Source organism: Notothenia rossii, assembly GCF_949606895.1.
Source record: "Notothenia rossii genome assembly, chromosome: 4".
Lineage (NCBI taxonomy): Eukaryota > Metazoa > Chordata > Actinopteri > Perciformes > Nototheniidae > Notothenia > Notothenia rossii.
In genome coordinates this window covers 61228091-61241124 of record NC_136902.1, presented here as the reverse complement: position 1 = coordinate 61241124, position 13034 = coordinate 61228091, and the positions used below count along the sequence as shown (strand labels likewise).

The following is a 13034-nucleotide window of genomic DNA, read 5'->3' as shown; positions in this document are numbered from 1 at the left end:
ACAGCTTTAAATATATCAACACTAGAAGACAGATTCAGGATATAATAAAATACATGATGAAGAATAAATTAGACATCTCCAAAAGGCAAAAACACCAGACAAAAACCAAAGTGCATATATATCGGCCAAAGATGTGAAAAAAGAAAAATGTATGGGACTTTTAAAAATCTGAATTTATGATGTCAATCATTACATTCTGAATCTATGAATTCAATCAATACTTAAGGATATTTTTGGGATCTGCAAACGTTTATTTTTCACAACTTGTTATACCTTTTTTTAATTGTATGTATTTTGCATTCAATTTACAGATATTGTGCACACGTAAGGATGACAAGATCAACGAGCAGGAACACTTACAATTCCATAACCAATAATGACTGTTAAATATTTTATCTTTTTTTTTATAGTATTAACCTACTGACTTGTTAATCTACTCTAGTTTCAATGACAAAACATACACAATTGTTCGCATTTATTCATAGTGACACCTTTAGTTATTCAACTTTCCATAAAGACAATAAAGTTCCTTATTTGGTAAATGCACCTTCGTTCGGGATCATAAACTGTTGGTCTTTCTTAAATGCAGGAATAGTTTTATTATTTAAATATTTTGACTTAATTGTAATTTTTACAATCATAATCACAATAAAGTGGAGATAATAAAAGATAAGAGATCAGCGGCAGAGAAAAAAGGATAAGCATCAATGCATCTTTCATCTAGCTTTTGTTTTATCTGTAACAAATGCATTTAAAACGGCTCTTAATGCAATAATTTCCATAAAAATACTCACCACTACTAATGTGTAAGCACATTTATGGTTGAAGAATGGGGGTTAAGTATTTTCAGATTGACAATAAGATAAAAGCACTTCTTAAACCAAGGATAAAAGAAGGCATAGATTATTGGATTTAAGGTTGAGTTGAAGTAACCCAACCAACCATAAACCTCGAAGAGAGCAGCAGGTGTGTTAAAGCCAGTGAAGGCCTCGATTATTGTGTTAGTAAAAAACGGCATCCAACAAAAGATAAAGGCACCAAGCACAATACACAGAGTCTTTGCAGCCTTATGCTCAGACTGTTTAACCAACCCTCTGTCGTTTGAATAATTGCCCATATCTCTAATCTTTCTGACATGCTCTTTTGCCACGATAAATATTTTGGTGTACAGACAAACCATAACAGTGCAGGGAAAGAAAAAGGCAATTACACTATCCAGGATTCCCCAAAGGGGGTTAAAGAGAATGTTACAACTGCCGAGGCACTTTATCGATTCCATATACTCCTCTAACCCTACTACGTTAGCCTTTGAATAATTTTGTCCATAACAGTAGAGGGCAGCCAACGCCCAGCTTGCACATACCATAATCCACGCCACTGACATGGTGATATTCCTAGAGTAATGCAGAGGATTACATATTGCTTGTTGCCTGTCCACCGCAATACAAACGAGGTGGAATATAGAGACAGATACAAGAAACATATCAGAACTTGAGTGAAGCATATAGAAATCATCCCCGTAAAACCAGCAGCCATGAATGGTCCGAATGGTGCTGAAGGGCATCACAGCGACACCCACAAGAAGGTCCGAAAGAGCAAGAGATAAAACAAGCACATTGCTGGGATTATGCAACTGCTTGAAATGAGCTATTGATACCATGACAATAAAATTGCCTAAAATGGTAACCAGCATACATGAAACAAACAACAAGTAAAGGGTGACTTTGGTCCCCGCATTGAACTGATCCGTAACACACGAGGCATTAGAGCCCGGAAAACAGAACTGCTCCTGAGAAAGGCCAAACGTCATGATGGAACAAGGGATGTGATGCAGAGCCTCAGCAGAGACACACAGATCTGTGTTAGGGGTTGATGGATGTCTTAGCCATACAAAAAAACAACTGCATCGACAACGCCTTCCAGTATGACGTCCATCCAATCAGAGAGGGTTTCATCAATGTATGATACACAGCCAATCACACAATATTGTGTGTTTTAGAAAGACTGACAAACAAACAGTTATGTCATTTTTAAACCAAGTAAAGAATATTTTGTAAAGACATACACTGCAGTTGACATGTACTTGTGTTGAAAAGTGATGGGGTCATCAGAGGTCAGAAGATTTGAAATGGTCTTCAACATATACACTTTTACGCAGTGTAATTGGGGGATCAAAGTCAGGTTAGAGTAGATAAATACCAAAATGGGGCTATAAAATTGATGAGTACATGCGTAATAATTCGTTTGGGGTGCAAGAAACCTGTTAAGCCCCATAGCCCCCACGTTTTTTTCACAAAACTGTGTCTCAGGGCTTCTTAACATTTAACAACCTATTAATGTGTCATACCCACTTAACGGGAAGAGACTCAGCTAACTGACAATATGAACAATTTTTACCGAAACAAAACACAAGTCTAACGCCGAGCCTCTGAAATAGCACTAAGCGAAAGAGTGCTAACGCACTGAGCACATAACTATCATATCAAAGCTGAGATTCCAAAGATTCCAATGGTATAAGTATCATCACTGAACGACCAAAACTCAGGGCAGCGAAGGGGAAACCAGATACAGATGTAGCGCTTCATTTCAGACAGTTTGAAACGCGAGGGCCGTGATTGGTACGTGATCTGCCCTCGCTCAAGGGAAAACCTCCAGCTTGACTTGAGACCGCCCCCGTGATAGATAAATGTAATTATAATGAAGCCAGCTGCAATGGATCATTGATCCACCAGGGGGTGCAGTGGGGTTCCACACTGGAGCTCATGTGAAATAGAGTCAGATACAGTATGGATGTACAGCGGAACTTTGTTAAGATCCATATGTCACGGATATCATACTCTGTGCTAAATAATAGACATGTAATCATTTACAAAACATCACCATGTTGTTATTTAACAAAATAATGTTGTTTAGTCGAAAAAAACGAACGGGAGGAAATGCAGCCTGGCTCTCGATTTTTAATCCTAATTTAATCATCATCTTCACCACGATCATTTATGTTTATGTTCGCCGAATTGACATGAAATCACTGACACATATGAATATACTGTATTCAACTTCATTAAAACGTTATTAACATGCCTAAACTCAGTAATTCACAAAAAATATGTATATTTTAATGGAGCCTCGTCGGCAGATCAGGATCCCGACGCTTATTACATGGCCACATTCTCAACAAAGTAACGACATGACCCCCAATATTAATTGAAATGCTTTTATGGATTTAGAAAATGGGCTATTGATTTAAAAAAGAGTTGTATGTATTGATTTAAATTGACATGCATCCGCTAAGAAAAATAGTCCGTTGTTACCGTTTTTTAAACAAACAGTCTGAATGAAACGGCAGCTCTCTCCCCCCCCTTATCTTTCTTCTCCAGCAGCTAAATTAACAGTAGGTTACTCTGAGTGACCATAGACTGTATGTGACAAGCTTACAGTTAGTGACGTAACAACACCATAAAAGCTGGTGGGTTGAAAGCTCTACGGGAGGTAAAAATAACTAGAATAATTGTGATTTATTTATTGTGGCTTTTATGTTTTTAGGTATAAAATGTTATGTAATTCAGGCTTATAGTTCATCCTTCTCTAAAAGCCTTCAACAATGACAATATTCATCGTAATTTAATAAATCCTTCCAACACACATTGTAAAAAATTGCCTACTGTAAGTTAAGAAATCATTCCAATATGTACATCTTCTGATGTAACAACAATAACATTATAAATAGTAACATAGCTGAACATGGTATTGCACATTTAGCTTTGAGTGTTACTGACCTGAGATGTTTTTATTACATGAATTAAGGTGACTGAGGCTTTTTAACATACAGGGATGCAAACTCATCAGGTATGAAAAAGGTGACAAGGATCCGAGCCCCCGGCTCCCCCACCCCACGGAATGACAGAGGATTTTAGCAGTCAGAACAACTAAAGCAGCAGTGTTAATAATAAGAGAAATGCCAAAGAGTCACATCTAATAGAAATATATAAAAGCATTTATTTTAATTGTGTAGCAGTCAGTTTATAATTTTGGCAGCACTGTTGAGCATTTTGAAAATGTATTTTCATGCCTCTGTGCAAGGCTTAGTCTTTCTATCTTTATAGCCACATGGTGTAAAGTAACTAAGTTCATAAACTCAACAAGTACTATAATTGGGCACAATTTTGAGATACTTGTACTTTATTTAAGTATTTCAATGTTTTGCTACTTTGTTCTTCTACTCCACTACAGTTCAGAGGTACATGGTGTACTTCTACTCCCCTACATGTATTTAATACCTTTAGTTACTTTACAGATGTGGATGAATGATGTGAAATATAATCAAGTGTTAAATCAGACTTTAGTTCCACCTGGAGTAAATCCACAAGCTACCCTGCAGTATACAAAGTCATTCAAACTAGCTGCACCTTTACCAGATTTGAGAACACTTTCATGATCAATCATTATAAAACATATCATATCTTATATTCTGAAATGGACCAATCTGCACAATGACTACTTTTACTGTCGCTACTTTAACTATATTTTGATGATAATACTTTTCTACTTTTACTTGAGGAACATTTTGAATGCAGGACTTTTACTGTAACAGAGTATTCCTACACTCTGGTACTATTACTTTTACTCAAGTACAAGATCTGAGTACTTCTACTTTTACTCAAGTACAAGACCTGAGTACTTCTACTTTTACTCTAGTACAAGATCTGTGTGCTTCTACTTTTACTCAAGTACAAGATCTGAGTACTTCTACTTTTACTCTAGTACATACGGTGGCCGGCAGTTGCAAACGCGGAACAACGGCCAAAAACGCATACATTAGCAGGAAACACGTGCAAATAATGAAATGAAAAACAAACAAACCCTGAAAACAAATACAACAGAAAAACGCTAAATTAACAGAAATTATGCAAACTAAATACAACACCCAAACCCCGAAAACAAACGCTGCACGATATGCAAAGTCCAAAGCACATACAAATCCCAAAACACATACAAAAAAAAAACATTCCGGAAGTGCTCCAGGCCTGTAAGGGGCGCGGGGGGGAGAGCTTCACGTGAAGAAAAGATAAAGTGAGGGAAGAACATTATTAAAAGAGATGACAAATCAAGTGCAGGCAAATAACACGGGCCATAGTGGGTACCGCTGAAAAAGTACATTTGAATTCTTAGCAGTTTGTAGCAATTGCCTGTAACTACGGTCATGCTAATAAAGCTATTGAATTGAATTGAGAGAGAGAGAGGTTTGCATTAGACATGCTCAAGAACAAATATAGAGAAGACATTCGAGAGAGAGAGAGAGAGGGAGAGAGAGAGAGAGACAAAACACAGATTAAAACAAACATGATGTATCTTTCTATTTATTTAGCTAACCACTATTTAGACTACGCGTTTATGTTTTTGATCGACTTGATTAAATGGATTTACTACATCAATGTATGTCTTTTAAGGAGTCAAAACACTACTCTGTTTAGAACACTAATTGGCAGATGCATACACTAGTTATCATCATGAAGGACACATTTTTTCATTGTCTGTTCATGTGAAATATGTAGAAGCCATCATTAAATTGTAGACCAATGTATGATTAAATACACAAAACAGCTGATGTTATACATTCATAATTGCGTATTAGTTCTCTCTTTATAGAGAAAATTATACATTTAGAATCAGATTTTGAGACAGTGAGCCATGACATGATGTTTTCTTCTTTTTCTTCTTGTTTTTTTTTTTTACAATCAGCATCTGACAGCCCCACAGAAGAGGACCACATTCGGAAATACTTTCATGATGGCTACGATGAAATTTTGGATTTTCTGGAACCTACCCACAATGTAAAAATGAGTCTGCGTACTTTAAAGAGTAAATTAAAAAGTATTTCATTATCAAGGAAAAAAAACTACTCCCCTCTGGCTAATGTTCGTGCTGCCATTCAAGAGGAGCTGAATGGACCTGGCCAGCCTTACGGTTACCGCTCGATGTGTCAGACATAAGCACTCCCTTACTGTAAAAAGGGATGAGGTCATGAACTTGATGAGAGAGCTTGATCCCTCTGGAGTTCAACTTTGCAGTAATAGAAGATTTGTACGAACATACAGCTCTGAAGGACCCAACCACGTCGGTCATGTTGATGGCTATGATAAGCTAAAGCCCTATGGTTTGGCCATCAGTGGATGTATTGATGGCTACTCCAGAAAAGTATTGTGGTTGAAGTATGGAGCAAAAAATAATGACCCTGGGGTCATTGCTCAAAATTACATACGTTGTGTCACAGAGCATGGAGTCATACCGATGAGGCTGCGTACAGCCTGGCAACAACGATTAAAAGATTTCTTGCTCCCAAACCAATTGTGTATTTCATTACAAAAAGCAGTTATACCATACTATGTTTAGGTACTAATGAATGATATCCTCAAAACAAACGCACATATAAATAACATAGGAAAATACATAATTTAATAAATCCACAATATAATAACATTTTACAGATTAATTTAATAAACTTTTACAAAACATAGGTTGATGTTATATCGGGGGGGAAATTGCATATTTAAACATTTCAATTAGTCTCTTTGTAACACTTGGGTCCTGCTTTGCGGTTGCTTTCTTGTACTTGACCAGAGTCAGTTTGATGTATCGATCAGCTTTTATTCTGCAAACCATGGAATAGACACACAGATCCACAGTTTAGACACAGTACAGTGAGATGTTGCTCCAAAGCTAAGAATCCTCTAACACTCTTACAGTGATCGTATAGTGGTATCATTTGTTTAGAGAAAAAGGATTCTAAATACAAACATAAAGAAACCCAATAACATTTATTACAAACATAAAACAATTTAGTTTGTAATTGTGACAATAAAGATTAATGAAATTACTAAGATAAACAGTATTCAATAAAAACATTTAACAGCTCAAAATAAACATACCTGCAAACCATGGAATAGACACACAGATCCAAAGTTTAGCCACAGTACAGTGAGATGTTGCTTTACAAAGGAAGTTTCACATCAATGACGTAAATGCCACATGTACTCCACGACGTTAGCGGCTAACTAGTTAGCTGAAAAACGGCTCACTCTCAGTTTATGTACAATTCTTTTAAAAAGTGATACACTATGGAATCTAAAGACATTTAGCTAAACATAAAATATAACCAATAAATGCAGATAGATTATACACAGAATAGTACACGTAGATCACAATTATTATTATATTTACAACTGAGTGAACAGAGCAACAACTCACCCAAAGCTAAGAATCCTCTAACACTGATAGATTCCCAAAATGCACCATATTCAGCGCAACACTAGCTTCCGGCTGCAGCTTTTCAAAATAAAATAAAATGACAAAACTATGGCTGTAGTCCCAGTTTAACAGGATTTAATAAAACAAACATTTATTATTTACACTGTTACATACACCCCCCTTAAATTCTGTTAAACTCCAGGCAAATACTGAACATCATCAAGACAAGAGGGTAAGAAAAATAAAAAAATATATTTGTGGTGGCTGTTCGAGATGCAACCAAATCAAAGACACAAATTACAGTCGATACAAAATCCTCCCATAAGAAGTGAAAAAGGATAGGGAGGTACCAGGCCCAATACTTTTCTCAGACCAGCAGAAGATGCCATTTACACCTTCAAAGCATCTCATCTAAGGCAAAACACATAGCATACCCACAAATCTACAAACGCATACAAATACTACTCGGATATAACCCATAAAAAACTGGTAGAATATCCTGACTGCTTAAACCTCAAATATCCTATGGAAGAATGCAAAAACTGAACTTGTAACAGAGGAGGTATCTTCAACCTTCTGTGCTGCCATCTCATATATCAACTTTTTAGGAGGTTTGACATGCCTCCCACATCTAGTAGTGACTGAACCACCACAGCTCGCATGAACACTATGAGGTTGCGTGCAAATAGCATTGGTTTCATCAACAACTTCTGTGTAAGTTAAACGAGAAACACCAACTGAGTCTGGGTCAGTCAAGTCAGCAGCACTCACAGGGTCTGGGTCAGGTGGTAGAGTCACAATGTCAGGGTCGGTTGGTAGAGTCACACTGTCAGGGTCTGAGTCAGATGAGTGAGCATCAATGGCAGGGACTGAGTCAGGTGAGTGAGCATCACTGGCAGGGACTGGGTCAGGTGAGTCAGCATCACTGGTAGGGACTGGGTCAGGTGAGTTCATGAGCCAGTCCACAGTGCGATCGTAGCCATCTTCATTGTCCACATGCACAGAGACTTGACTACTTCCACATTCCTCATCCCCATTATCTGAGTTGACAAAAGAGTCTATGAAAAGAAAGTCAACCGGGATAAGCAGGTTCCGATGCACAACTCTCTCTTTTCCAGATTGGGCATCTCTTATCCTGTACACGTTAATCCCAGCCCTCACCGACACAACATCATAGGGCGTAAAAACCCGGTAAGGTGTGGTGTGTGACTTTTACACCCCCGCCACCTCCAAAAGGTCCTTAATCAGTCTGCTCTCAAAGTTGGCACCCTGATCTGAATGGATTCTCTTGGGGAAGCCGTATACACAGAATAAATCATTCCATAACCGGCAAGCAACATGTTTTGCAGACTGACTCCGACAGGGGAAAGCATGTGCCATTTTTGAGAAATGTTCAGTGACAACCAATACATCAACTGTCTACTTATCACCAAGTTCAGCTGTCCAAAAGTCAATGCACACCAGTTCCATAGGTTCGGATGTCTGAATGCTTTCCAGAGGCGCCCGGGCTTTGGGTTCAAGTGTTTTACCAACAACACATCTCTCACATCGTCGCACATAGTCATTTATGTCTCTTTCCATGCCAGTCCAAAAAAAACTTTCCCTAGCAAGGGACAGTGTTCTCGCACGGCCCTGATGACCAGCATTGTCGTGGATGCCAAGGAGAATCTGAGGCTTGAGATCATCCGGCACAATGAGCTGGAAAAGCTTTTTGTTCAGTCGTTGTTTTCATTCTGTACATAATTCCATTGTGGACTTTAAGCTTTCTCCAGTGTCTGAGGAGTTTTCTGACGCCGCCTGGTTCAGATGTTGCCTCGCGTCTGGTAGCTTTCCTCTTTTGATGCATATTGAACAGGACCCTGCTTATGGTCTTGTCTTGCTCCTGGCGATTCAAAAGCTGGCTCTGGGGAATAGGAGTGGAAGAGTCTTCCTCAGGCAACTGTGGCAGTGATAAGTTAGCACTGGGTAGGCCACAATCACCATGAGCCCTCAATGCAGCTGACACTTCTTCTGAGCTGATGGAACTTCCCACAGGCTGGTGAACAGGCCCAGCACCAAGGTCAGATGACGTTAACCGGGTGCCTTGGACAACCTGGCTGTTGTTTGTCAGCCGAAAAACATCCTGCACTGTGCCCTTGACAACTCCATTGACTTCGTCCAGTAGTTCAACATATGGCTCTTTCAACAAGCAGTAACCAACAAATGACTAGACAAAAGGCTCACGGGTCAAGGCATCTGCAACAATGTTTTTAACATCTGGAACGTACTTAAGATCGAAGTTGTACGCTGCAAGCTTGGCCACCCACCTTTGTTCACAGGCATCCAAACGTGGTTTTGTCAGAATGTACGAAAGGGGGTTGTTATCTGTCCAAGCGGTGAAATGTCTCCACTTTAAGCAATGGCTGAATTTGTTGCACACAGCCCACTTCAGTGCCAAAAACTCCAGCCTGTGTGCTGGATAGTTCATTTGAGACCGGGTCAGCGTCTTACTTGCAAAGGCGACAGGCCGTGCAACTGTCTCACCAGGTGACACTTGTGACAAGACGGCTCCAATACCATCAAAAGAAGCATCAACAGCGAGGATGAAAGGCTCATTGAAGTTCGGGTGAGCCAACGTGACACCATCAGTGAGCTCACTTTTCGGAGTTTGTAATGATTCCTGACACGCAGGTGTCCAGTCATTAGACGTAAGAGCTGCTGGGGCAGAGGACTTTTTCTTGAATTTCTTGCCTGTCTTCGCATGTGATTGAACTTGTCGGCCAGAAATGAGTCTGAACAGAGGTTTGGCCTTCGCAGAGCAATCGGCAATGAAATGCTGATAATAGAAGACCATGCTCAAGAATTACCTGATCTTCTTCCAGGAAGGCATGACACCATCGCTCTCCATCAACTCTGCTTGCCCCACATCAGCAATGATCTTCATTTTGTCAGGGTCTGTTCCCACCCCATCTGGACAAACAATATGACCCAGAAACTTAACTGAACTCTTCAAGAGATGATATTTCTTAGGGGCCAGCTTGAGGTTCTGATTTCAGACGGGAGAACACCATTTCCAGACGTTCAAGAGCCAGCTGTTCATTAGGGGCAAAAACCATCACGTCGTCAAGGTAACAGAGTAAGCTGCTGAAGTTTTCATCTCCGAATATTGACAACATCATCCGGATGAAGGTTGCGGGACTGTTGGACAGGCCTTGAGGCATCCTATTGTACTCATGGAGGCCGAAGGGTGACGAAAAGGCTGTGTACTTTTTGTGCTCCTCATGAAGTGGCACGTTGTAGAACCCAGAAGTCAAGTCTATTGTAGAGAAGAAGACATTTCCTCCCAGTGCAGCAAGAGCATCGGCTTGATGAGGCAATGGGTGTGTGTCTTTTACAGTCTTTGCATTGATCCATCTGAAATCAGTACAAATGCGCAGCCTGCCATCCTTCTTCCACACCAAGACCAATGGGGATGCATACTCACTGTGAGATTTCCTGATTATGCCCTTTTCCTCCATCTCATTCAGTGTAGTCCTCAGCTTCTCACACTGGCTTGGTGGAACCCGGCGGTAAGGCAAGCGAAACGGCCTCTCGTCCACAAGGTGTATTTTGTGGACAAAGTCTGTAGCCTCCCCACAATCCATCTTGTTTCTGGAAAAGATGGACCCATACTTCTCAAGAAGCTGAAAAACTCTATCTTTCCACTGCTCAGACACCTCACAACTCTCCAAGTACAAATCTTGTAGCCCCAGCTTGTTTAGAGCGTCCTTTCTTTGTTCAGGGGTCTTTGTTGTCGAAGAGCACTTTGAGACACTATGGCTATTTACTGAAACATTTTCAGCTGGGGGCAGCTCTTCAACTGCAACACATGGGAAGACATCTGCAATCTTACAGTTTCTCCTCAGAGTCACTGGCTCACTGCTTGGGTTAATCAGTTTGAGTGGAACCCACCTGTCACCCCACAGAGGTATGACTACACGGCCAACCAACACATTTCTGGGCCTTGATCTTGAGTTAGTCGGTTCAACAACCACTGTGCTCCCCACTGACAAACGTGCTGATGCGGGCTATTTTCCCCAGACAAGGTGTTCACACAGTGGTTCAAGAGTAACACTCTACCTCAACTTCCCTGTGCCGATCTTGTCAGGCAGGGGTCCCCAACGCCATTTCTCAGAGTTGGAGAGCAGGGACAAAAATTGGCAACAATCTTCATCTGCAATGTCAACTGGTGTAGCCAGAAGTCTCCAATAATCGTCACTTTTTCATCAGATGTATGAGAATCTTGATAGCATTACTACCAACAATCATGTCGTCTGTTTGTCCAGGGATGACTAATGTTGGGATGAGCAACTTGAACCCATAGATTGTCACCTCCAAATCATAGACTGCTGTCGGGTAGATATGGTGACCACCAGCACCAACAACAACAATGTCATCAGCAGGACTTCTCTTCAAATCAGGGCATTGCTGCAAGAGGCAGCTGCAGCTTCGCTCAGAGGGCATGACATAGAGCCACTATCAATCATGGCTTTCAGTGGAACTCCACTTGCAGCACTAACATTTGTGTAGAACAAGCTGTCGAATTTCTGAAGTTTCTGCGTCATTCAGAAAATGACAGTCTTTCCAGACGGTGCAAAGGAACAAAGAGATTCATACAAAGACTCCAAGTCATCACTGTCACAGCTGGGAGGGTCACTATCATGATCCACACTGTCCTCCCTGAAGTGCGGACCCATTCGGTTTCCGACTGTGGGGGAGCCGCAGGCGGCCACGACCAGGACAATTAAGCCTAGAATGGTTTGGTGAGTGGCACTGAAAACAGAGTCTATGGTCTCTGCCTGGTCTCTGCCTCTGCAGAAGCACCTTCTCCAGTGGTTGAAAGTAGAGTGAGCAACGTCATGACAAACAGAGCAGACGTGTCATGCAGCCCTTCAATCCTGGGACGTCTTGGGCCAGACTGTCTGGCTGGACTCGACTGAACAGGCCTCTGCAGAAGCACCTTCTCCAGCATGCCATTAAGGCGTTCCAGGGTAGCAGAGTCTGTGGCGTGTGCTTGTGGTGCACCCTGCTCCCCGGTAGGTGGCATGTGTGGCATAGGGGTAGTGTGCTGTGTTCACCCTTACCTTCTCTTCAGTTACCTTACTCATCCTGGATGTCTTCACGGAGTGATACTCATCTAAGATGTCCTGAACTTCATGAGCAGTCCATTTGTCCATCGTCTTGGACCGAAATGTCATAGAAAGCTCAGGGGAGGGACAGTTCCTTATGAACATTCGAGTTACTTCTGTGCCAGGACTATCGAGCGTCTTGCCCTGCTCTCTAAGACGCTCAATGGCAAGGTCCTCAGCATGGTGCAGCCTGAGCCAGTAGTCAAATGCATCCTCACCTTTCCCAGGCAGTGTGGTGTAAAAGTCTGCTAAAGGGAGCTGTGAGCATGGTGCAGAGTCAAAGTGCTTTCTTAGGAGACCATAGATAGCTTCAGGTTCACGTGTGATGTCTATGTCACTGTTTCTGGTACCAAACCTGACCACGTCTTTTGCTTTGCCTCTTAGATGGGTAAGGATCTCCTCAGCCTGTTCCTCAGGTCTCAGGTTGTTTTTCCAAATGAAATCCCTCATGAGTCCCTCCCACTCTCTGACCGAAGTGAAATCAGAGATGTCTCCTTTAAAGCATGGGGGATCTTTCAGCTTTCTGTGGGATACAAGCTGCACGTGAGAGGCACCAAGCACGTTTGAAGTCGACATGTCAACATTTACTGGTGAGGTGGCAGTATTGATCAGAGGGGCACTAAGAGATGGGCTTAGTTGAGT

General features: G+C 41.2%; 2 protein-coding genes across 13 annotated transcripts in view; both read right to left on the bottom strand.

The window, feature by feature from the left end:
• Positions 1–13034, bottom strand: part of LOC307036104 (uncharacterized protein) — a 73163-nt gene that overhangs the window by 38082 nt on the left and 22047 nt on the right. For 10 of the 12 annotated variants that reach the window (XR_013807274.1, XR_013807275.1, XR_013807276.1 and 7 more), the window contains one exon: positions 6432–6649. The exons of the other annotated variants lie outside the window; for them this stretch is intronic. Coding sequence is in view for 3 of the 10 variants with exons in the window: in XM_079676118.1 (XP_079532244.1) it covers positions 6638–6649 (12 nt within the window). In the remaining 7 variants the exon portion in view is untranslated. Of the gene's footprint in view, positions 1–6431; positions 6650–13034 lie in introns of those variants that run through there. 12 annotated transcript variants of the gene reach the window in all.
• On the bottom strand, positions 391–3171 carry LOC307038051 (trace amine-associated receptor 13c-like). The gene has a single exon (XM_079679351.1). The coding sequence runs from the start codon at positions 1808–1810 to the stop codon at positions 800–802; it is 1011 nt and encodes a 336-aa protein (XP_079535477.1). The 5' UTR covers positions 1811–3171; the 3' UTR covers positions 391–799.

What these genes read in the sequence shown, in the direction of transcription:
- LOC307038051 (XM_079679351.1), bottom strand. Translation starts at nt 1,810, where the DNA reads ATGACGTTTGGCCTTTCTCAGGAGCAGTTCTGTTTTCCGGGCTCTAAT.